General features: G+C 47.9%; 1 protein-coding gene across 4 annotated transcripts in view; it reads left to right on the plus strand.

The window, feature by feature from the left end:
- The window catches only part of ZNF423 (zinc finger protein 423), a 214844-nt gene that overhangs the window by 26330 nt on the left and 163808 nt on the right, over positions 1-24706 (plus strand). For 3 of the 4 annotated variants that reach the window (XM_067004639.1, XM_067004642.1, XM_067004641.1), the window contains one exon: positions 7561-7620. The exons of the other annotated variant lie outside the window; for it this stretch is intronic. In XM_067004639.1, coding sequence (XP_066860740.1) covers positions 7561-7620 — 60 coding nt within the window. Of the gene's footprint in view, positions 1-7560; positions 7621-24706 lie in introns of those variants that run through there. 4 annotated transcript variants of the gene reach the window in all.

Raw genomic sequence — 24706 nt, forward strand, 5'->3', positions numbered from 1 at the left:
AAGCTTTGATGAAGCAGAAACCCTGCAGGACGGGGTGATGGCAGTCGGCGGCAATGGGGAGCAGCCTGTGGTCCTGGTAGGTGTTTCGGGTGGCACGGTCTCTTGCCACTAGGGCAGGATGAGGCGTAAGGAGTTACAGCCACACTGCCCGTCTGCAGGTCCTAGTTGTCTGCTTCTGTTCTTCCCAGGGTTAGTTCCTATTTCGATATAAAAGCGCATGTAAATTAATTTCAAAGCCTTCTTGCTTTGTGTCGTCAGTCTGTTAGACGTGAACCCTCAGCATCCTCATTAGCTGCCTCAAGATAGGGCAAGCACATGTAAATTATTTTATTAGGTGCCCTGTTTGTAGGGAGACTTTATAGCCTGAATGTAACAACAGTGCTCTTTCCTGTTTTCTTTCTTTTTTTTTTTTTTCCTCTCTCTACTGGAGAAGCCAAACATGCAACAGATTGGTCTGGTGAGACTCTGCCCCCCTCGGTGCAAAGCCCAATTTATTTGAACTTTGTGGTGCTCTGGTTTGGTTCAGAGACGCCACTTCTTTGCAGCCACTTCTTTGCATTTGGTTAACAAATCAACCAAAAAGCCAGGCACAGCTCTTGGCTCTGCTGCCTCCTGATGTATGCCCCGTGTTCTTCGTGCGCCTTGGCGAGAGCCAGGGCTCTGCCCGTGCTCCTTCACTAGCACCGCTGCTGCACCCACGCCGTGAAGGGAGGCGTCGGAGCCGCGCATGCTGGAGCAGCAGCTTGGCGTCCGCGCTTGCTGACCCACCTCTGGTCTGTCACACGTCTCATCCCGCTGTCCTCCGGGAACGTGGGCCTGCTGCTGGCCTGCTGGCAGAGTAGGGGATCGCTCCTCAGGCTGCAGCATCACCCCCTGGCACTAGTCCTGGCGTGGAGCTGTAGGTGTGCCAGTTCCTCCTTTCTCTGCTTTCTCAAATGGGTTCCCCCAATTTCAACACGTAAACGGTTTTGTCCTCCAACAGCATTCCAGATGGAACGAGAACATTTAAACTGTTGGTTGCTGAAGTAAAATACATGTTTTATGAGCGACGTGGGGGACGTCAGATTCACCTGTTTTGTTTCACTTGAGCTTTAAAACGTCTGTTTACTCATAGTAGATCTATTTTTGAAAGAAGGCGCAGACACTATGGTGACAGTTGCCTTAGAAATGCACGTAATGAGAGAGGAGCGCGCCCGCAGGCAGCCGGCTCTCGCCTCCCTGCGGCCTCGCCAGCCGCCCGCCCGCGGCCCCCTGCCCCAGCTGGGGCTGCCAGGGCACCCCTGGGTGCTTCCCTGGGGCTGTCAGGGCACCCCTGGGTGCTCCCATCCATCTGCGTCAGAGCCAAGGGCAGTGATGGTCGGGGGGTGAGAACTGCTCCCAAATCTCTAAAAGCACCCAGACAAGGTATCTGCCTGTTCACTTCTAAGAACTACGAGCTTAATATATTGCACGTTTAAGATGTTGATCCTGAGAGTAAACTGAAACGTTGCCTGCGTTTTATTACACCGTACACTCGTATTTATTTACATAATAGATTTTGATGGGAAATGTATGTCTCCAGTGGAGTCTGCGAATTAGAAACAAAAACTAAATATGAGCACTGGGAATAAACATGCTGCGGCCAGTGAGTCAGGTGTGTGGGCCGCGGGAAGGGCAGTGATTAGCCATTATGGATGTCCTGCAGCCTGCCTCCTGTTACAGAGAGGAGGCTTTTATTTCGAGTGATCCTGTTATGTGCTCGCAGTTACATGAAGTTTCGCTGTGGTGGTTGAAGACCCAGGCCTGTTAGCTGCGTGCAGATTTACGGTGCGGGTTGAAGCTAATGGATACTTATCAGGCAGGCTGTATTTGGTGATCGTCCATCATTTGCTCATTAAACAGTGTATCTAAGTGATTCTCATTTCCTCCCTGCCATGTCTGGAAAGGAGGAAACTAGACACATTAGGATGGAATATTAATGTCCTGGAGGATTTAGCCACCCATAATTAGATCTTCTTTGCATAAACCTGCTAGTGCTACCTTATTTTGTTGTTTGTTTTGTTCTCCTTAATCATCTCCACATCTTTTCCTGTTCCTATATTTCTTTGCATTTCTTTCTCAATTTTCCTTTGTAATTCTGTTTCATTTGTCTCATCCTTCTTCCTTTTTTTTTTTTTTATTTTTTCTTTTCCCCTGACCTATTGAGCACAGCAGCCTGGGTTTCCCCACTCCTCCCTCCTTTGCACAAAAAGGCTGACTTTGCCAGCAAAAAACATGTTCCCTGCCAAGCCCTGTAACTGACTTTGGAGAAAAGCAGCTAGAGAACTTGTGCAAATTTAGGCTCTGAACTAGCTAAATAAGCCATGTCAGTAAGCCCTCTTGTCTTATTCCCTGGCCTGCTGGCCCATGAAAGCACAGATGTATAATGCTGCTATTTAACAGGGGAAGAAAATGCTGGCCAGGGGCCACCGATGGCTGACGGGGCTGGGCAGCAGGGAGAGACGAGGGAGCCGCCGGGCTCATCCCCTCTGCAATCTGAGAGTGACAGTGCCAAGGGAAAGGTGCCGGCGAGCTCGTGGCTTTGGGGCTCCTGCAGGGGATGGATTGTGGGCGAGGATGGGCATTGAGGCACCAGCATTTCCCTTCCATCCGTGAGGTGAGGTGGATGCACCAGGACATGATCTCTGGTGTGTGTTCCCCATACCCTGTGAAGCCCCATGACCTGCAAGCCGACCTGCACCTCAAGATGTGCCTGGAAAATACTCGGCTATTTAAAGTGTAATGATGGCTAACATCCTGTGTGCTGCTGCCATGCCAAACAGCTGGAAACTGGTGAATTTGCAGCCCTCCATCCATAAAGTTTTAAGCATCCTCCACTCCCTTGGACTTGACTGGAATTGAAGCTGCTCTGTGTTTCGCAGGATCAGATCCCGGGTGGGTGGATGGGGCTCGGCCTGGTGTGTGGGTTTGGGAGTGTGTGGCTTCGTGTGAAGGCTGGGACAGAGCAGAGGCCGGGTTGGACAGCACTGAGGTGTGCATCTGAAAGGCAGAGAAGAACCCAAAGATTTGGGAACATCACAGAGATCTTGCTTGCAAATACCCCCAGACAGGTCAGGGAAAATACGTGATCGTTGTGCAAGTGGCTTGGGAGGCGGGCCTGGTGCCGGAGCATTTCTCTAGAGAGAGAGCTGTGAATCTTGACTTGTACGTTGCAGCTAACACATAGCCGTCACTGAGACTTCCCTTAGTTTGTCTGAGAGCGGTCTGTCATAAACAAAATCCCACAAAATCCTCTAAGCATGGCATCTGTGTTCGGCACTTGGGCTCTCTGGTTCAGGGTGCCTGAGCTCGGGCTGTGGGCAATGGCGTGGCCCCATCCAACTGCAACTCCTCACCGCAGCCCCGTGTAGGGATGCCTCCTGGCCAGTCCTCACACAGCCGTGGTTCCTGGAGGTTTAGTGAGCATACCAGGGAGTTTTTGTGTTACGAGAAGAATTAAACCGGTCCTCGAAGCCTGTGTAATAGGATAAGGGAGCACGCACATGCCATCTGAATTGCTGAGGGCTGCTGCTCGCTTGTAAAGCTTGATTGCATCTAGAAATCAACATTTGGTTCAGAAGCGTCTTCCTTTGATAAGGTTAACTTCTTTCCTGGGAGTGATAAAGTGTTAAATAAGCACTGCGGCTGCGAATGGAGCGCAGGTAACGGTAGCCCCATAAATAGATGCTCTCGCTCTTGGGGAAATGGATGCTGAAGCCTGTCAGAAGTTTCTCTGAGCACAAAGAACCAAAATCTCTGTGCCTGCAGCACTCGTGACCTAGCAATTAAATCAGCATCCTTGGAGAGCATCTGAGACAAGCGGGCAAAAGGCAAATATTTGGGGTGCACAGAAGTGCCATGCTGCGATGTCACCCCTCAGCCATTGCTGTGCTGTCCTTGCCCTGGCTCTTGTGCCCGGGTCCCTCATCTGCTCTGCTCCGGGGGCATGCAGTGGGGCCCCCAGTGCTGGGGAATAATGGGGGCAGAATGGGAAAAAAAAAAAAACACAAAAGTTGATGGTTTAGATGTAGAAATCCTGTGCTGTGGACATTGATATGAAGGTTTAGTACTTTAGAGCAGTGAAGCTGATAAAATATCTCTGGTTGCTCTGTGAAATCTCAGCTTTCCCTACGAAACCATGCTGGTTCCCTGCCATGTTCCCAGGCTGCAGGATGTGCCGGATGGCAGCGGGGCTCCACTGTGCCCATGTCCTGCTGGGGCCGAGCATCAAGGTGTGGGGTGTGCGCCTGCGTGCCCCCAGGTGAACCAGCACAGCGCTGGGGTCTGGTCCCTGGCTTCATCAACTGTGACCGTCTGGTGTGTCTCAGAAAGCCTATTTTCTTGCTAATGAAATGGGAGTTATTCTACTGTGCTATGTATTGTGAAAGTAATCACGTCGAACACTTTGTACCTCTTTGTGGGCTTTTTTCCCCTGTTACGGCTGCTTAAATAATAGCATCCACAAAGTGAGCGTTAATGCAAACTGGCCACCTGAGTCAAACTAGGTTTCAAGGAGTGACAGCCGAAATATTAAGAAACTGAAGCTTTAACTGAAAAATCAACTGAAGTGAATTACTCTGGCTGATATTATGGGCCAAGGGTGGTTCTGCCTCAGTTCTCCACATCGAGAGCTGGGAACCCTTCCCAGGCACAGCCACAGGACCTGCTGCCAGCCCAGCCTGCCCTCCCGGGGGTCCCCAGGCCCCAGGGAAGCCCCCAGGTGCCTGTCCCTGCAGGCGTGGCTGTGGGACTCCCTGTCCCTGACATGAGCATCTCATAGTTGAGCCTCTGACTGTCCCAGGAAAGCTCTGGCTTCCCCATGAGGCCTGTAATGGCTGGGCACAACAAAGGGCAGGCCGTAGCTGCTGCTGTTTGGCTGTGCAGGCTGATTTTGGGGAGGAAGAAACCTGTTCTGTTCCTCTGATTTCTGTGGCTTCTGCTTGCCGCCATGGCCGAGGTAAAACCACAGTGACACCGGTTCAAGCGGTGACTCACAAATAAAGGTTGACATCCAGATTAAGGTGGCCACAGACAAAACTCTCAGCTCTAAGTTGTGTTCGTGGAGGAAAGGGGAGCGGAGGCCCAGTGGGGCTGAGCACCCTCTCTATGGTCACACCTTGTGCCTGTGACAAGGCCCAACCTCCCAGAGCTTAGCCCCAGCCTCAGCCACCCTTTCACCCCTTCTCCTTTGTTAAAAACAAATTTCAATGAAAATAAAAGACGGGAACAGTGATGCAAGCAGCGGCCACAGGAAAACTTGCCGTCTCCTTGCCGGGAGGTGTGGCGTGGTCGGCTGCGTGGTGGCTCCACGTAGAGCAGGGAGGAACCCGCACCCCGAACCAGGGCTGCAGCACCACAGAGTGGGTTTATAGTGCCGCCGCCTTCACGTGTGCTCTCTGTCCCCTTTTCAGTAATTAGGGAGCAGAGCAAGTTAATGCCAGCAGAGGCGGGCTCAAACCTTTGCAGTCGTGTAAGGGATCCCTAAAATTGCCGTTTTGTCGCGTGCTGGAGCCAGCTGCCCCAAGGCAGCTCCAGACTGGGGCAGTCTGCAGGGCCCAGCCAAAGTGAAAGGTAGCGTGTGGCTGCAACTGCTGATGGCCAGCACTGATCTTGTGTGCTGTGACTTGACTGTGACTGAATTTATTGCCTTCATGTCTTTTCAGTAGACTTTCTTTTCCCCACCCTTCCTTCTAAGAAAATATCAAGAAATACAAAAACCCGGCATAAAACTACTAATAAAGAAACCTGTCCAAACAAACTAGCCAAAAAGCAGTCATGGAAAAAATAAAATTTAAACCTTCCACTTGTCTGAGTAAAGTATCTGAAGTGTTATTTAGGTTGGGGCAAAATCCTCCCAACTTTATGTGGATTTTAATGTTAAAGTGAGATATTTGTATGAGAGTGAAATTGTACTTAGGATACATAATATCCTAAGTACAGTTTCGTAAGTACTTATATCCAGAGTTTTTCTGTTAAGAGATGGGTCGAAATGGAAACAAGATGGTGGCTTACAGAGCACAAAATGGCGGGCGAGCCCCTAGGAGAGAGCAGGTGTGATCCAGCCTGCTCCGTCCCTGCCAGTGGCTGCAGGACGTTCACAGCTTTTGGGCTTCTGTCCTTCTGGAATTTATCTGCCATGGCCTTTGTGCTAACACGGATTTATTTCTTTTTGGAAAAAGCATAGCTGTCTGAAGTAGGACTTTGAGCAGAAGTGGTGAGTTCTCCCGTAGTTAATAAACCTGCAGCCCACCATGGCCAGCACTGTGCCCTTCTGTGCAATGCGTGCTGCTTGTGTGGGCTGAACAGAAAATCGAAATTTGTCAAAGCACTGCCTGTGTAAGCTATCTCCTCTGTTCCTAATGGCTCATTGATGTCATCGGTGACACCAGCCTCCATAGACAAGTTTAAAGGATGCTGGAATTCCTCAAAGGAAGAGAAAAGATGGAGAAAAAGCATAAAATCAAGAATGTTGTGATGCAAATGTGAATAATCAATGTAAATAATCATTGCAGCAGGTTCCAGGGCTGGGCACACACATCCCACCTGTTCAATAGCACTTGTGCTTCGGGCTTTGCAATATTGCTTTGATTTCAGTTGCAGAATTATGTAGGACTTGTACTCATATCCAGCAGTATTTAGATAAAAGGTGAGAGGTTGTTCAGTGCAAGGAATAAATACTTTTCATCAGGAAATAAAGACCGGTGATTTAAATTCTTTTGGTGCCGTGGTGACAGAGCAGGCAGATGAAGGTGATCAACTTTCATGATTAAAAAGAAGAATTTCTGCAGTTACCACTTTCAAACACACGGTCTGGCAGCAGTGAGGCTGCCACTGACTTCAGGAACAGCAGGATTGAGCTCTCAGCTAGCCTGCCTGTTGTCAGCTGGTCTCTTCGTTATTTGTAAGAATGAAATGAAATTTTATAACTCCTAACAGGCAGGTTATATACACGTCGCTTGTGAGTGCTGAGCACCTGGCTCTGACAGCTTTCACATCATCAAGCCTTAAATGCACTTATTTATGACTGCCATATTACAGAAATCACTTGCACATTATAAGAGTGTTTTTTCTTTCAATTCTGAACATGGAAGAACTATTGTTAATGTGTTAATTATATAAGTCGGGCAATTTTCCCTTCATAGGACAGTTCTTTACTATGGTGTGTTACATGAATCTCAAAAATGACCTCTAAGTTCGCAATGGTAATTTTATGCGTGTAAGTTGTTGTGAATGTACAAACTTTCAAATATGCACCTTTAGCAGCTAGGGGTACTTAAACCTCTGTTAAAATTTCACATAAACTTACAGTTAGCTATCCAGGAAGAAGCTGCAGGCAGAAATCCCATAGTTAGGTTAAAATGTAGGGAAAAATTCTACTAAATTTCCGCCTTATGAATTATTTTATGGAAAGCAGTAAGTTCTCTTTCACTGGTGCAGAAGTCTGGTAGAACACTTAATGTCATAGTGGACCTAGTTTTCTGATGGTTTTGCTTTCCAGTTGGTTTGTTTTAGCAATCACAACGTATTTTTGTTCTTTTTCAGTTGAAGAGGGCGAATCTTCGGATTTTGCTTTGAACTGGGACTCATCAGTGACTCAATCAGGTAAATATTTTAGGTTCTTCTGATTGCAAAAACTGCCAGAAAGCTGCCAGGCTTTTTACAGAAACTGTATTTTGTATGTCACATTCCTGTCTCAAATCCAAGACTACCCACTGCAACACAATTTTTATATCAGTTCCATATGGTCAATAAAATCTATTACATACAGAGACTAATATACTCTTATCCTCTGGAGAGCCATTCCTCCTTCTTGTGGGCACACTGAAGCGGGTTGCGATTTCTCCAGTATAACCGCTTTGAAGTTTTCTGCAATGGGCACTGGTGCACATTCATTCCAATCTAATTATATAAAAGCGGCTTTAATAGGAATTTTAAACTTCAGTCTCAACTGGAATGTGTGTGTTTCTCCTCTCGGAGGAAATTGGAAAGTACTGTTGGAGCTGGAGGATGAAAGTGGTACATTGCTATGGCAGAAAGATTTAACATTTGAACCAGCTTTTGGTCTCTTTGATAGTAAGAGAACTTAAACATGTGTCTGGGACGTGCTCATCTGTATTGCACTGAAAACACGAATAAAGAGAGGCTTGGGGAACGGAGCAGGATAAAACAAGCTTGTATGTAGCTGTGTAATGTGTATTGATAACGCAAATGTATGTGGCAGATCCATTTGTACTTAAAGTTAGGGGTAAGTCACTAGCCACCTCCCAGTCCCTGTGTGCCATGTGTGCTGATGTTTTACTGTCTGTTATGTCTTTAATGGTTATAAGATTCTCAGAATGCTCTTGACTCTCAAGACAATAATGCCACCGCTGTGCCCTCCTCTTGGGACAGGCAAGGGTGTTCTCAGAGAGACTCGGCAGTGGCGCAAAAGCCGCTCAGAAACCAAGCAGTAACGCGAGCATCAACATTGGCGCTGCCTTCCTGTTCCGCACGGGCCGGCTGGGAGTCACCAGGAGACGGGCTTGCAGGAGGCTTCTTCTACTGGAGGCAGCATCTGGCTGCTCGGCACAGCATGGGCTGTCTCAGCATGGTGCCTCATGGCGTGGGCACGTCCTTCCCCATGCCAGGGCTGCTTTGAGAGATTCTTGTTCTCTCTGTTCTTTGGTGGCCGACCCTACCACAAGCCCTGGCGGTGCCCTTGGGGCCCCTTTGTGCCTGCGGTGGATGGTGCTGTTGCCGGCCTCAGGGTGTGTTCGGCTCAACACAGGCTGAGGTTCGAAGCAGTAGCATCAGTCACTTCTGTGCAGAGTGGGAGTTAATTTGGGATTTGTGGATGGTAGCGGTGACTGTGCTGTAGGTGACAAAGCCTGTAAGAGGCTTTTCCCGAATTATTTGGGTCTCCTACATTGTTCTTCACATTTACTGCCATAATTATAGCTCTCATTTTACCCTATATCTGACACCTTGAATGTTTTGGAAGTGTGATTTATGGTGGCTTAAAGAAAGTGTGTGCTAACTGGTGGGTTTTCCTTTCAATGCGTTCAGTAGGTACAGGCTTCGGCCTTACATGCGTATACAGGCACAGTGTGCTATCCTGTAAGTACAGGGCACGGGGCAGAGGCTGCAGACTGGAATAGGACTGAGGAGCGACCTAGAAAAAGCATCGCAAGCCACGGTGTGTAGCGGTGTGCGGTGGAGCCTCGCTCTTGTGTGGTGTGCCTCCCCGGCTACAGCCCGTAACTGAAACCAGCCCCTCGGCCCCAGCCTGCGAGACTTTCATTATGCTCTTTTATGATCTTCCTGTTTGCATTAGCTCCAGTAGGGTGATGTTGAACTTCAATAACGGGTGAAAAAACACGCTTCTACTTCTCCTTTCATGCCCCTTCCTTCCCCAGCCCCAAATGACAATCTTGCCTCCCCTGCTTAACCCCCCAGCAGAAAAAAAAAAAATAAACAAAAGGCCAAAAAACAGACTTGTTAACTCCAAAACAGTTGCCAGATGTTTCAAATTAACATACTTCTCTGCCTTCTTCTCCTGCGCGTGTTTGTACATCTCTGTGTGTGTGCAAACGCACACAAAGCGACTTCTGAATAGCCGTGCTGCTGCTCTGCTCGGCTGCTGCCGGCGCTGGGCGAGCCGTGGGGGCGAGCACGGGGCAGCGTGAGGGAGCCGCGGCCAGGTAGTGCCCTTGGTAGCTTCGCTTTTAAGGCCCACGTGTCATTTAGGAGCAGCCCCGGGGAGATGCTTTTGCTGCTCTAGCTTGCTCTGTTCACCAAACCAGTATAAGCTATGCTGGAAGCCTTCTTGGTAAGGCAAGGCTAAATTTGTGGGGCAAAGGAGCTGCTTGCAGAGATGTTCCTCGGGCACATTATGCCAGGGATCTGGTGCTGTTTGCCATGGCAGGGCACATCAGCCTTGTGCTGGGAGAACCTGCCATGGTGGGATTTAAATACTTCAAATGCAACTAGGAATAGCTTTAGGATTCTTTTCTTTTTGGGCTGGCAACTTAAGGGCTGTATGCACTGACCCAAAGGGTTGGCAGAGTGCGCAAGGAGGCACAGATTGTCCCTTGCCCTGGAAAACACCCACGGTGCCCACCAGCCCTATTTACAAGGGGCATCCTGCAAGCGCCCTTCCTCTTCCGTTCTCGTCACCGTTTTTCCTTCATGCAGCGGGAAGAAAAGCTCTTCCTTTACTCTCCCTCCCCGAGGACCGAGCTTGCTGGTGCAGAGCCTACCAGTAGCATTCGCTGCCTGCGGCAGGTCCAGCTCCCGTCCCGGCCGAGGGGCGCGGCGGGGTCCCCGCTGTCCCCAGCAGCCCCCCGGCTTAGCCCTGCCCTGCTCGGGGGCTCACTGCTGCCCCAGAGCCAGGAAAACAAAGCTCAGCATCTGCCTGGCTGGGCCCTTGTTTGCAGCGCTGCGTTGCTGTTGCAATACATCACGAGAGCATTATCTTGAGGAGCAGCAAGGGACATTTTAAAGAAGTAAAAAGTCTTACTAAATATATAGAGAATTTAAGGCATTTTAAAGACCTATGGAAGCATTTTACATGGGGGCTGCTGGGGAGTTTCTCATTAGCCTGGCTGTGGGGCCCTGGGGAAGCTCAGCCAAATTGTCTGGGGCACGCAGAGCAGATTCTGCATTCTCTCTGGGATCCCGCAGACCTAAAAGCCTGAATTTTATTTTTTCCTATTCTTGAGATAACTGGATGTATCTCTGTACGAAGCTACGGACTGCGATACCAAGCGAGAAAGGGGCTGGGGAGCAGGGGCGGTGACCTGCAGCAGGCGCTGGGGGCAAGTGGCACTGCTGCTCCTGGGTGCGCGACGGCACCTCGCAGCACAAGCGCCGGGAGGTGGTGAGCGAGCACGCGACACGAGTGTTGTGCTGTCATAATATTCCTGACATCACAAAATGCAAGGACAGGCTGTTACCCCCGTCAGCTCCAGGCCCCCTGTTCCCATCTCACTACTTGCTGCAGTCCCCACATGCGGGGGACGTGTTAGTAAAGCGCAGCGCAGGGAGAAACGTTTTAGGACGCAGGCATTTGATGTTTTGTAAGCAGGAGTTCCCGTACGTACTTGTTTTGTCCAGGGTGCTACTTCAGAGTTCTAGTTGCTTTCTTCAATTTCTTTTAAAGTTTTTTTTTTCTTTTAAGGGAGGGGAGTTAAAGAAAAAAGGGGAAGTAGCAGCTTTTGAGAAATGAACCACAAAAACAATAATTGAAAAAAAAAACCAACAGAACAAAACCCCAAGCTGCGGTCACTCCTCTCCCCTCTCTTCCGCTTTGCATGATGTCTCCCAGCTATGTAAATCTCGACTTTCGCCTGGTGCCCCAGCGGAGGAACACCTTTATGCTGCCTGGGGGCCATCGGAGCCCACGTGGGGGTGAGGCAGCTGCTGGTGTCCCTCAGATGTTCTCCCACTGCCCCGGGCACGGCCTGGTGCCCACTGGGGTCACTGGCCTGGTGCTCACTGGGGCCACCGTCCCGGTGGGTCCCGGTCCCTGCTGTGCCCAGGGCTGTCCCCGCTCTCTGCTCCTGCCAAACCCCCTGGTGTGGGCTGGCAGGGGGGTCTAGGCCGGGCAGACACCCTCGGTATGAAATTCTGGAATTCTGCAAAACATCGAGAAGGTCAGTAACAACTTGGCGAGCATTAGAAACCTATTAGCTTGTAGGTACTCTGGAATCGCCTGTCCTGAACACCTTTACAAGCTCAGACATCTTCTAAAAGCTGATCTCATCGGTAAATCAATACTACAGCATTCTGACTGCAGCACGTAAGGGTTTCCAAAGAAATAAACCCTTGAACTGTATTAGCAAAGAACATAACAGACTTTGGTAACTTTGGTATTTTTTTCAATCTACTATGAAATGTTTGATCTTGACTGATGGATTTTCTTATGTTGGTTCTAAAAACAACATCCCTGCCTCCACGTGGACCTGCAGCATGTATCCCGGCTAGTGTAGGCTGAGGTTCTCAAAATTTTAAATATCTGCTGTGCAATCAGCCAAAACCCAAGTAGATGCAAAGTAGAGACGAAGCTGCAGAAGCTGGCAGCCCCCTCCCTCCCTGGGGAAGTTCGAGGTGGTGGCTGTCTTGTGGCCTGCCTGGGGGACATGGTGACATTAGTTCCTTCCCCTTTGTCCTAGTGGGAAGGATGCACGCAGCGACCTGGTGGAGGGGCCACATCCATTACCCTACGAGCACCCAGCTCCTCTGGAGCTGTGCTAGGGAGGCAGCGCCAAGCCCTCCTGTCACACAGAGACGCCAGGATGTCTGACAACCCACCCAGCTTTGCTCTGCCTCCCTAGAGCCAAGAGAGGCCTCTCAGTTCAGGCTTTCAAGCCTACACTTACCTGCTTACATGCGTTGGTTCCTAAATCTCACTGCTTTTCCATGCTCTTTCCCAAGAAGATGTTGCCTTAAGCCTCTGGCAAATAGCTCTAAGGTTTAAGCGTGTTTATGCCAAGTAGAGCTTTTATTTTCCTTGGTAACATTCGTTTTTAGGATGTGACATTGTATGTCCTTTCAGAACAGGAAAAGTTTTAAATTCTCTTTTAAATAGAATTATTTTTTTAACTTCAGTCTCTTACTTATGATACATATTTATTACGTAGTTTTTGTAGTATTTCCTCAAACAGAAGGTGAAGTGTTGGAAAGTACGTGATGCTCAGCTTGTGTGGTCACGGGAGCTTGGTCAGCATCTAAGACAGACGTAAGATTGTTGGAGCCAACATAATTACTTGCGTTATTTCCTTTTATATTATAAACCCCACCAGATCCCTCTGTCAATTGCAGCTCAGGGCACAGCCCTGCGCCCACAGGTGGGAGCTGCCTGGGAGCGGGTGGTGGGAACGGGGACGGTTGGTGGCAGGAGTGTGGCTCCGCAGTGGTGGCTGCGATGTCTGGAGCAATGGGGTCCCCACTGCCCCATCTGCATCAGGGGCAGGAGACAGGACCGAAAGCTCCACCAGCAGAGCCCCTGGCTGGTGTGGGAATTGCCACCCCAGGAACCTGCTGGGGCATCTCTAATGGCGTGGGGCTGTAGGTGTTGGTGGCCTGGCTGGGAGGGAGCCTCCTGCAAGGAGGAGCGGTCCTCAGATGTGAACACAGCACGGGTGGCAGTATTTAAATTAGAAGCACACACCTGTGTATTACGGCATTTCCTAGAAAATACTTACTATTAAAAATGTTAATTGGGAAAATTATAACGATAGCACAGAGGAGGAGAATTAATTTCCATGGTAAAAGAGGGGAGGAAAGAAAAGCTTATCTGGAAGGGAGCTACGGAGTGCTTCCCCTGCCCCTCACCCACCCTTTCACTTTGAAAACAAATCTGCCTAAGAAAAGCCGAGCAAGTGTAGTGTACCTTAGTGCGTCGCTAGTGTTGCTGGACTTCCCAGTACTGAAAGCTGGACCCCTGAAGCACTGCAGGTAACATCTGCAGAGTGCTGGATTTCCTCAGCCCTGCTGAGCCGCGCGATGCCGGCAGAGCTGCCCTCGGCACCGCCGTGCTCCGCAGGAGCCCATGGTTGGGGCCGCTTACGGATAGCGGGGTCCTTGGGCTCACCTCTGAGGTCTGTGAGCTGAGCGGGGCCCCCAGGGGCTGGGTGACATTCCCGTGGGCACCCTGGATGGGGTGTCCTGCTTGGGACCAAGGCCCTCCTGGGCTCACTTTCGGGTCCCCGCAGGAGTGACCGTCCCAGGGGGAGGCTGACTGGCTGCAGGGTGCAGCCTGGCACCTTCTTGTCCGCTCCTCCTCTTCCTTCCTGGGCTCTCCTCCGCTGACGCTACCTTGTCGTCTCTTGCTGCACAAGCAAAGGGATGTGCTCAGATGAACATTTTCTGTGTTTTTAGATGAAAATTATATCTGTTGTTTACAAAAGCCCTCAGGGGCATAACTAGCAGTAATGGGCTAAAGTAGAGCAAAGGAGATCCTGGGCTGAATATCAAGAAACATTTCCCAGTAGCGAGATCTAATAGGCTCTGGTATTATCTCCCATCACTTCAGTCATTTTCAAGCCGGACTGGACAAAGCGCTTGAAAATATACTGGAGGAGCAGCCTGATGTTGCAGAGGGATGGATAAGATCACCTGATAAGTCCTTCTCATTTCTAATTTATCCAGCTCTGCCACACTCTGGATTTACTAATATCCTGCAGATTTGGCGACAGATGCAGACTGAATGCTCTGGCAAATCATGCTTTCTAGAGCTTATTTCAGTAAATCACTTCGATGTAGGATCTCGATGCACTTTACAAATGCTAATTAAGCCTCCCAGCCGAGCAGAAAGCGTTCCTAGTGCCCCAAGCCCATGCGGCCTTGCGTCTGTGTCATGCACCGTGCCGCGGGTCATCCTGCCTGGGCTGCGGCTCTGGGACTTGCTCAGAGCTGCTTCTGCTGGACCAAGGCACCACAGATCCCATCCTGCTTCAGCAGAGCCAAGGGAAGCTGCGGAAGAGGCTGCAATGGGCTTTACCTTTGTGGAGGCAGGCAGCAGAAGGGTTGAAGGAAAGTCTCCTGGTGAACGATCTCTTTGGTTTTTACCGCAGCTCCTGCACTCCTTCAACTAATTCACATGTTGCAGTTGTAACTGGTAGCTCAAAGCTCCCAGCCTGAAAAATGTAAAACAGGTATGACAGAGTATATTACATTGGCCTGTGCTTAAAGGGGGAAAAAATCAATACAAAAATAATGCCGCAGTGGTGGATCCCCACTAATCATTCTTCTTGAGAATAAAGCAAATTGTGCCAGTCATCAGAATGGGATTTTATAAACAAGGCTGTGAAGGAAGGAAAACACAGGGAATAAACAAACTCCGCTGCTGTTTTCTGAGTAAGGACGTTGGTACAGAACTCTGCAGTGAAGGACTGTGTGAAATTCGTGGTGCTGTGCCCAAATAATCCTCGCTTATTCAGTACAGGAGACTAGAATCGTTTGGGTTGGAAGGGACCTCTAGTGGGTCTTGTTCAACATTGACCTGCTTGGAAATGTTTCAGCAACTGCTACCGCTGTGTTTTGGGTTAAATTGTCTTTAGCTGTTAAGCTTATTATAAAGCCAGAGTATAAGTACGGTTACTGTAGTGTAAGGGTGTGCAGAAAATGGGAAAATAATGTCAAAGACTCATGGTGAAAGAAGAATTTTTAAAGCTAATATATCCTGAAATTTCCCATATTGGAAGATACGTTTGCATTTCTGTCATTTAGTGCCTTTTCAGGACCAGCTACGAGGAATTACGATGTCACTGTCAAAACAAAGTGAGTTAATTTCATAAGCTGCTATTTGTTTTCTATAAAGTCAGCTGAGAAACCTGCTAAATGGGAGCGCTCGTAATGAGATTTGAGATGCCCGATGGCTCTCACTTGGACACAAGCGACCTTTGCACGGCGCAGTGCAGATGCCCGGATGCATGCAGAGCGCTGTGCACGTGGCAGAGGTGCAGGGCCAGCTGCGCTCTGCCGACCCCTGAATTCATCCTGGCTGCGACCAGGCCCCTGCATGTCTGCCCGTGTCACCAGCCGGGCCTCCTCGCTCCGTTGGATGGTTTTGGCATTCGTTAGGAGAAATTATTAGACAGTTGGAAAATGCTAAGGAGAGAGGAGAAAACCCGCACGCTTTGCTTGGAAGCGCTGTCTGTGCTGCATAGAGCTCTGACAAGATCAAGCCTCTAATTAAATTATCTGGCACGTGGACAATTCTGTTGCGAGATCTGCTGAGCTAATGCGTAGCCCTTAGCTAGTACAGGCTCCGAATCAGGAGCACCAAAGAGATGATTTGCATCAGGCCGCAGCCTGCTTTAAAAAATTCTGGTGAGTTGTGAAGCCCGTGCCGTTAATTGCCAGTTAGCACATTGTAATTGCTGTAATTATTTGTGAGTAAAATGATGTCAAGAACATAACACTGCACCATGCTTAGTGCTTCGCGCACTGGTGACCCACGAAGTCCTGCACTAGGAGCATGGCTGGGTGGTTGCAGAGCGGGACGGCCGCTGGCAGCTGGCTGCCATGGGCAGGCTGTGGCCATTCTGCGCAGCCGCGGGATGGGGCCATGTCCAGCTGCAGCCGCGAGAGCGGCGAGGCACCGAGTGGTGGCCTCGGATGCTGGCCGTGAGCCTGTGATGGCATCGCCGGGCTGGGCGGGAGCCCCGGTGCCGCCCGCCAGCCCCTCTCCTCCACCCCGTGCCGCCAAAGTGGGCCAGAAGCTCCTCCGGGTGGGATTAGAGGGACGTGTAATAGATTAGAGATCAAAAATGTTAATTAAGAACTGGTCTCTTCTAATAAGATGCCTTCAAGGGCACGGCACCAAAAATGAGGAAATATCTCATTTTGGCAACAGTGCTGGGGCTGTAATGAGGCGGGGGTGCAGGGTAAGGGGGCAAGGACCGCAGGCCTCCTGCTAAGGGCTTCTCCTTCAGAAGGAGAAAGTCAATTAGCAATAAAATCGTAAATATAACGGGCAGAACGGTGCTGCTCAAATGCTAACCAGCAGCACATGGATTAGATGTGTGTGTTCAGCTTGATGTTGTCTCGAGGATATACTGGCACTTTGTGGCGGATGAAGGTGGGCAACTCCAGCTTATTGGTATTTAAGCTGCAGTAGGGCAACTTATGCTGAAAATAACTGCTTTTGTCGGAAACTTTGGTACATTTGAAGTGAATCCATGCCACGTGCTTTCCTAACTTAATTGTCAAGATACAGAAAGTGGGCACCTTCACCTGCTGGCAGCAAGCTCCTCGGCACGGTATTTGGGAGAAGCACTTACTGCTCTGCAGATGAGTGAAGAGGTGCAGCTTGGAGCTCTCGTGTCCCAGGTTCCTGCAGAGGGGAGAAGTTTGTATTTCACAAATAAAATGATGTGCAAGCATTACTTTTATGTTTAAAACACAAAAGGTGCTTTTGAGGGCTAAGATGCTTATTGCATTATTATAACTGAAGAAAGCACATTTATTTTCTTAATCTTTAGCATCCTAGTTGTGAAGTTGTGACTCTGCTGTTAGATTTCTCCTAGTAAACTCTTCAAAGCTCCAAAAAGGAAACCAAAAAAAAAAAACCACCAAAAGACATTTAATAGCACTTACCCTTGTGGTGGGGTGATGGGATTTTGTGTCCCACTTCACCCTGTGCTTCCCCCCCAAACACCTCAGAGCTGAAAGCTGCAGCGGCTCTTCAGCCAGTTATTTGCTAGCACAAAATGGAGGGACCCTGTAGGCAAATTTCTTCCCTCTCAGCTGGGAGCTTTCGTTCGGATAAAGAAAGCCACCGGCACAGCGAGGCTCTCTGCACAGCCTGTGTATGTTTTAGGGCTCTGGCTGTTGTTTGAGCCAAACTAGAGCGAATTTTCCATTTGATAGAAATACCATGGGCAGGCGCTATCAGTCAGCGTGCGTGTGCACAACGAGCTGGGACTCGACTGAAGCAGCTTGGCAGAAAAAAGCGCTCTGACAATGGCCTGAAATTCAGATTTGTTGCTGCGGCCGCGTGTGTTTTATCTTCATCTGGTGCGTGCGTCTCCAGCAGAAGCGTGCGCTTGGAGCGGAGGGGGGCAAGCGGTGGCTCTCCCCACTCCTCGTGTAACTGAGAAGGGGCTGGGAGCCGTGGGGCTGGTGGCGCTGTGACGAGCGCTTAGTGGTGGTGTTCAGCTCGGATCGCGCCTATAGGCAGTTCTCAGTTCCAACGACACCAAATTCCCCTGCCCTGCTTTTGTCAGAAAAGTGAATACAAGTGGGTGTTGCCATTCACAGAAAGAAAAGCGGGGACCAGTTTCATATCCAAAGACTTAAATCAGATCTTTTCGCAGTTCATAAATGTATCGTTTTGATGGGCTGATGAGTTCCATCTTTACTTGATTTCACTTATGGATTTTGTTAAAAGAAACGTGTGACTCAGACCTGAATTAGCCTTCCCCCAAGAAGGGCTACAAGCCTTTTTTGCAGGCCCATCAAGGGGATATTGAGTGTAGCAGCAGAAAGATCATTTCCTTCTTCGCTGTTATGAGGTTCCCTTAAAAGTCCTGAAGTCGTCTCATATAGGGCAATTTTGAAGACATTGTTCTGAACTTTTCCTCTGAGTAATTTTGAAAATTAATATTAAAAAAAACCTGTTGGCAGGCTGTCATTGCTCTTTCAGCAGCAATGGGGAAGACTTGGGTTTTGCGTTGTTGGTTTACTCCAGTGGGTTATATTGTAGAAATATGGTCAGTTTGCAGTACTGCCACTAATATGTACAGAATGTGTGCCATATAGAAACTGAAAAACGGATTTAAACTTTGGTAAGTGGTTCATGTCGGGTTGTTTGTGTTTAGTACACAAGTCCAGATGACCGTTTATTCTGTTAAATGAATGAGAAATGTTCTGTGTAAAAAGCGTTTGGCTCCTCTGTCTTGATCATATTAAACAAAATAAATTTATTGCTAAATTTCCACAGTAGCATCCAGAAAGCATATACAGAATCAGCAGGGTTAAGCAGGTATAACCGAGAGCAGCGTTTGGTCTATAATCTCATGAAAAAAATGTGTTTTTTTTTTTTTTCTGAAAAAGGTGAATTTTAGGCTGATATCTTTCGCAAGTTAGCCAATAGCTGGGTTGGTAAAACATTTACTGGAAGGATGTTGCAGATATCCACATTTTTTCCTCATTTTTTTTCTTTATATATTGTGTGTTCAGACAGCTGCAGTGTTGGAGACATGAGGAATATCACCTCTGCAAATGCTCTTTGCATCTCTGGGTTTGTGTTTTGACAAGCAAGTACAGATGCTTCTGTATAGCAGAATTAAATTACGTTCCATTTTCCACCCTTACTTCCAAAAAGACATCTAAGCAGATGATATGTGGGGCTTGGCATTTATGGTGTTCTGTGTGTGAAATTGAAATAAGAATTGGTGTTGCTGTTCCTCCAAAATAGTTTATAAAAATTGGTGAATTCTTAAGACTGTTTTATATATCGAGGTTGTAAACCTGTTGTATTTTAAATATCTTTTTGATTTGCAAAGAAAACCACAGATAGACCACAAGTACTCGAAGTGTTGCAGAGCCATCAGTGAACTATTAAATGAGAAAACACATCATAGGAGTTAAGAGATTTTTAGCTTGATAGTGTAATGAAATATTTCGAAAACATAGCTGGTTAATGAAGGTTGTGGCCAGACTGCATAATTGGCCGAGAACGTAGGAAGCAAAGCGCACTAAAAACAGGCTCCTAGCTGTGTTGGCTGTAAATCGGGTGGGAGGATCAATAAAATAAAATAAACAGAAACCCTGTGCCTTAGCTGGGAGGCTTTGGGAGTGGGGCACAGGCCCCCTCGGGGCAGGCTCTGCAGGAGCGCCTGGTGGGTGCTTGGTGTGCGGGGAGGGGGGGAGGGGGGCAGAACCCAAGGGCGTCGCCTTTCGCACTAGGAGAAGCAGTTTTGTAGGATGAAGTTCTCACGTCTTCTTTTTTTTTTTTTTTCTTAGCTGTCAGCAACTAAAATGCAAATTCAACACCTTCAGGAGCAAAATTGGGGCTGGGCCCATGCGAAGAAATGTCCCTCTTTAAAATGGTTAATTTGTTGTTATTATCGCTTTTTACCTAGTGCAAAGTACAGAGGGAACGGGGCTGCTAAAGAGCATATCAACTAAATTAGGGTTAATTAGAAGTTCTCCCAAATAGCTGGTGCTTCATCAGCAACAGAGCAGCATGTAAATAAATCTAATTTCTCTCCAACTAAACTCTTCACAGCCTTAATTACAACCGCAGCAACCTGCCCTCCCTCCTTCTTCTTAGTGGCAGAGGGTCACGGTTGGCTCTGGCTGCTGAGCGTCACCAGTCCCAGGTGTCCCTCGAGGCCCAGGGGAGGCGGAGGAGCTTGTGGCACCTCCAGAGGAGCCGAGTTCAGGTTGTTAGGAAGGAGCTGGAGAAGCAGAAGGCACCAGTGGGCAAAGATCAGAAAAGTCAGAAATCAGTCGTCACTGGGGAGGGCACAAGCATGGGGCAGGTCGCAGCCGTGTGTGGGATCCTGGTGCTCAGCCGAGGGCTCGTCCACAGGGATTAGTTCCTCATGTGGCGCCAGGCTCACTAGCCTCTCTGAGGTCCCTTTATTTTCTTTTATTTATAATTTTATCAAAGCCGGTGCGTTCCTTATTACGCGGTGTCACGTTTCAGCCGATCCCAAATTAATAAATGAGCAGCGGCAGAATAGCGTGCAGCACAACTCTAACAGCATGAGCCGCACAGAAGTATATTTCACTTAGCTCAAATTTAAATACTCTACTTTGCTCTATTTAATTACGTGAAATTACTGAATTAATGGCTTTGTCAAGTGAAACATGTAGGACTTCGGAGTTGTGCATTAAGAAAGAAATTAGAAGGGAAACTTGCGGTACACTGAATTTTTGCACGTGAACTCGCGTTAAGCACAAACTGGACTGTCGCTGAGCCCACCTCCCGGCATCCCACGCCGCTCCCAAACCGGGAGGAGAGGAGGAGCAGCAAAGGGCAGGAAACCTCCCGGGCCCTGCTCCTGCCACGGCCTCCTCGCTGGTGGCAGAGGCGCGTGGTTGGGGAGCAGAGGCTGGCCGTGGGGCCCGCAGTGCTTCTTGCCCACTCCAGGGCTTCTCGACTGGCTCGGCCGCCTGTTGGCAGCCTGGCCCCGTGCCACACAGTGCGACTGCACGGGGTGTCTTTTCCGGCTGACATCAAAACCTTATTAAGTAAGTCAATGAATGTGAAAATAGGGAAGCGGAGTTCCTCGCTGCGGTCTGAATGCCAGCATCAGGGCACCGCGCCCAGCCCGACGCGGCCGTGCAGATGCACAGGTGTAACGAGGCTCTGGGTAACATTTCCAAAATGTTTCCGCAAGCTTGCAGTCCTACTGTCCTGGAGCTGTTCAGGACACCTCGCATTGATTTTCAATTTCATGGCTTTTTTTTTTGCTGGAGTCCGTTGCCGGTCAGTGGGTGTTTGGCTCCTAAATGACTCGGGCTGCAAAACAGATTTGTGGAAAGGTAGCAAGCACTTTTCTCCATGACGTGGTCTGGGATCTGATCAGACCACAGCTGGGTGATGGCCCCGGCCCAGCCCCTGTATCCCGCGTGCAAGCAGGAGCCTTCCAGAGGAAGCTGACTCCTGACCACAGAAACCTGCCAGGTCTTTATTCCTGGACTTTTGAGGACTTCCAGGCAGGGTAACTCACCAAAGTGTGTTTTCCTTTTTGCACCAATATGTTTTTCTCTCTGTAGCTCCACCTTTTCTTTTCCCTTTGCATGGATTACATCCCTGGGTTGTCGGCAGCAGGCCGAGTGCTGCAACTCTGTCATTCTGTCATAATGTTTGTTTGTTTGTTAGTTTTTTTACAGAAATAAAGATGAAAAAATGAAGCTGTGAATACAGATGCTCTTGGCAGTGCTAGGTTAAAGCTTGGACCAGATGATCGTAGGCGTCTTTTCCAACCTAAATGATTACGCGAGTTTATGTAGGTTCCTATAGGTTATGAAAGGCATTCCCCTTCAGGATTTTTTTTTACACAAATCTGTATCTTAAGCATGGGAAAAGGGAAAAGTGCGCTTTGGCACTGGGAATGCTTTGTGGGGGCCCTGGCTGGGCTCCCCTGCTGCCACCCAACACCGGTGCTTGCACCCCCCAAGGGTGCTGTGCCCCGAGGAGTGGGTCGCCGGTGGCTGGGTCATGTGTGCAGGAGGGACAGCTCACGGGTCTGGTCCGTCCTGGGGAAAAATAAAGGAACCTAAGTTTAGAATTAAGCTAGGGGATTCAGATGCTGATGTACACAGTCACGTTTGTCACTACAGTAATTACCTTCTGTAATTTTTCTCTCCTTAAAAATCAACAGGTTTGTTTGGGTCAGCAGTTCCAGCAGCTGGTATTCTGAGCAGAACCAGCCAATACTTTTTTTTTTTTTTTTTCATTTGATATGATATGCATCTGCAATAACAAGCCACATGTGAATTTTATTAAGCCTTCCAAATATTCTGTCTGTTCAGGGAGCTATATGTTTAAGATTTACAGATACGTGGCTTCACCTTCAAGTTACAAAAGGCTTTGTCATGGCTGCGTGGCTGTGAGTTACAAGGCGATGGCGATGTCCTGTGTTAAGTGGGAGCAGGATGCCACGGAGCTGCTGGAAACAGGACACTTGTTTTCAGTAGACACTTGAACAATATTAAAGTTGATTTCGCTACTAAAACATGCATTTAGGTAAACAAAATTTAAGTGCTGTTTTTGTGCTGAAAACTTGCTCGGGTTTAGCTGTATTACGATGGTACTACCTAATGGTTGCATGCCAAAGAGTTAAGCACATTTTCATGAAGAAGTGCACTTTCCTTTGAAGTTAATACTTGCTGCACACTAATTTCCTCATGCATATAAATTATTTTTAGATCAGTTTTGATTTGAACCTCATTATCTGAGCTGGGGATGGAAGTTACTCTTGTTCAGATGCATCTGAAGACTCTGGGAGTGGACAATGTCCTGCTTTCAGATGTAGACCATCCATGGCACGACAACTGCGTGTCTTTAGTAGGGTGAGAGTTTTCTGCAGACAGGAGGCAAGAAGTTTGGAGAGCTATGTGCAAACACAGTATTTGCTTTGTAGACCTCTGCGGCATGCAAAGCAGACTGCTGTTTGACATCGAACGAAGCGCAAGGCCTTGATGTTGTGAGAAGGCGGTGGTGCTGCTGCCTGCTCTGCGTGGCATTTTGGGACGGGGAATCTCTGAGCAGATGGAGCAGTACCAAGGCATGGTGGGAAGGGAGATGCCCCTTCCCAGGACCCCGAGTTTTTGCTTTAATAACGCTCCACAAGGCGCTTGGAAGAAATTCCCCACCCTGAAGTTCGCAGAGTGCCTGTGCACAGCTGTGTGCAGGGACTGGGATCAATAATCCGGTAGCGTCCCAGAGTCGGATGCTATTTCAGTAATTAAACATTTGGCACAGCACGGGCTGTTCGGCTCTCTTCCTCTCGTTGCATTCTTTAAAATTCACTTACAATGCTTTTTGTGGCAGGGAAGTATTTACATCCCACATTTATAATGTTAAACCAGTTGCCAAACACTGAAGAGCTGATAAACACTATGTGCTGTTAACACTATAAAGTACAATCCCACTGCTACTTGCATGCAAATAAATAATAATAACTTAGCTGGTTGTCCGCTTTTCGGTGTATAAATGCATTCGTCGTGTAGCATAGTGACATCTAAATCATTTTAGTAAAAGCACTGGAAGGGCTGAAACATTACCTGCAGGTACGATTAAGAGAAAATTTTATTGTTTGGTTGTTTTTATGTATTTAGTTCCTTATTTGAATATTTTTTAACACTTTTAAAATTATGTGATGCTTAATCATTATTGCTGGTTTTCACTTTTTTTTTTTTTTCTCTAATTTCACTGAATTACTTTGCCTTCCTGAGGATTAGCCCACAGGCTAAAAGTTACTATAAAATATTCATTAAATCTTTTCTTGCATCTGTTACAGACACAGATATCTTTTTAATGTGCTGGTCAGTTTTGAGACTGCTACTTTCATTGCTATCCATAAATCATTAGCAAGTATTTTTAGTGTCATCAGTGAAAGGTTAATAGAAGCCCATAATTTTCAGATGCATCTTTTTGATTAGCTGCTCAGAAATTTCCTTGAAAAGGGGATGTGAATTGTTCCACACTGAAAACTGGAGACTGTGTCCAATTTGTGCATAAATTGTGATTGTCTTTGTAATGGGCTCCTAGGAAGGTGTGGGGTTGCCTGCAAGGTAATGATTTAAGCATAAACTGACCCTTGATGAGGGAACTGGAGTTTCAGTTTAATGTGTTTCTGTAGTTTTCCTTCACCTTCGGTGCCTTCACATTCCACACAAATAATTCCTTCATAACAAGTGCCTTTTCAGAAGATGTATGCTGCTGACAGTTAATATAAAATTATTGCCCCTGAATGCATTTTTGTAATTACTTCCCAGAGAACTGTCTTTGTGTTAGAAGACATTTCACACTTTAGTAACATAAGTGTTTGGGGAGAACATGAGTAATAATTACAAGCAGTCTTTCAGTGAAAATAAACCTAAAAATTATAAAAAAAGCTAATGTTAAAGTTGGTTAGAGACAGTGAGGAATTTATTTAGCATGTTATGCATGTCTGTATATATTCCAAGTTTAATAACCCTTCAGTAACTAAACTTAAAAAAGCAATAAAGAACAGAGAAACTGCTTTCTAATTTTTAAGCAATAATGAAAATAAAAACTGATTAAAAGTGACATGCTACTAGAGACAGAATAAAGAAACTTAATCTGAATGCTCCTATAGGAGATTTCTGCTGTAATGGAAAATGAAATGACTCACAGTTTGATCAATAAAAAAATTAGCAGCATTTAATAAAAGGTTTCTCTAGCATGTTGTCTAAAGGATACTATGAAAGCCTTGAAATACAAGAAAACCGGGCTTGGAGGGTGAGTTTCTGTACGGGAGCTAACGTGACTTAAAAGTCATCTGCTGGGCAGAGCTGGTGGGCATCGGGTCAGAGCCTGGACGTTGATGGTTGCACTGTTTGGTGCAGCTGGACGTGAGCTCAGATTGCCCACTACAAACCTGCTGGTGGGGAGCTCGGAGCCGTGTGGGTGCAGAGCAGCAGGGGGTCCTGGTTTCGCTGGAGGAAACGGGGTGCTGGCAGCACCAGGCTTTGTCCCAGCACGGAGGTAACAGCAGAT

The sequence above is a fragment of the Anser cygnoides genome, chromosome 12, assembly GCF_040182565.1.
Source record: "Anser cygnoides isolate HZ-2024a breed goose chromosome 12, Taihu_goose_T2T_genome, whole genome shotgun sequence".
NCBI classification, from domain to species: Eukaryota; Metazoa; Chordata; class Aves; order Anseriformes; family Anatidae; genus Anser; species Anser cygnoides.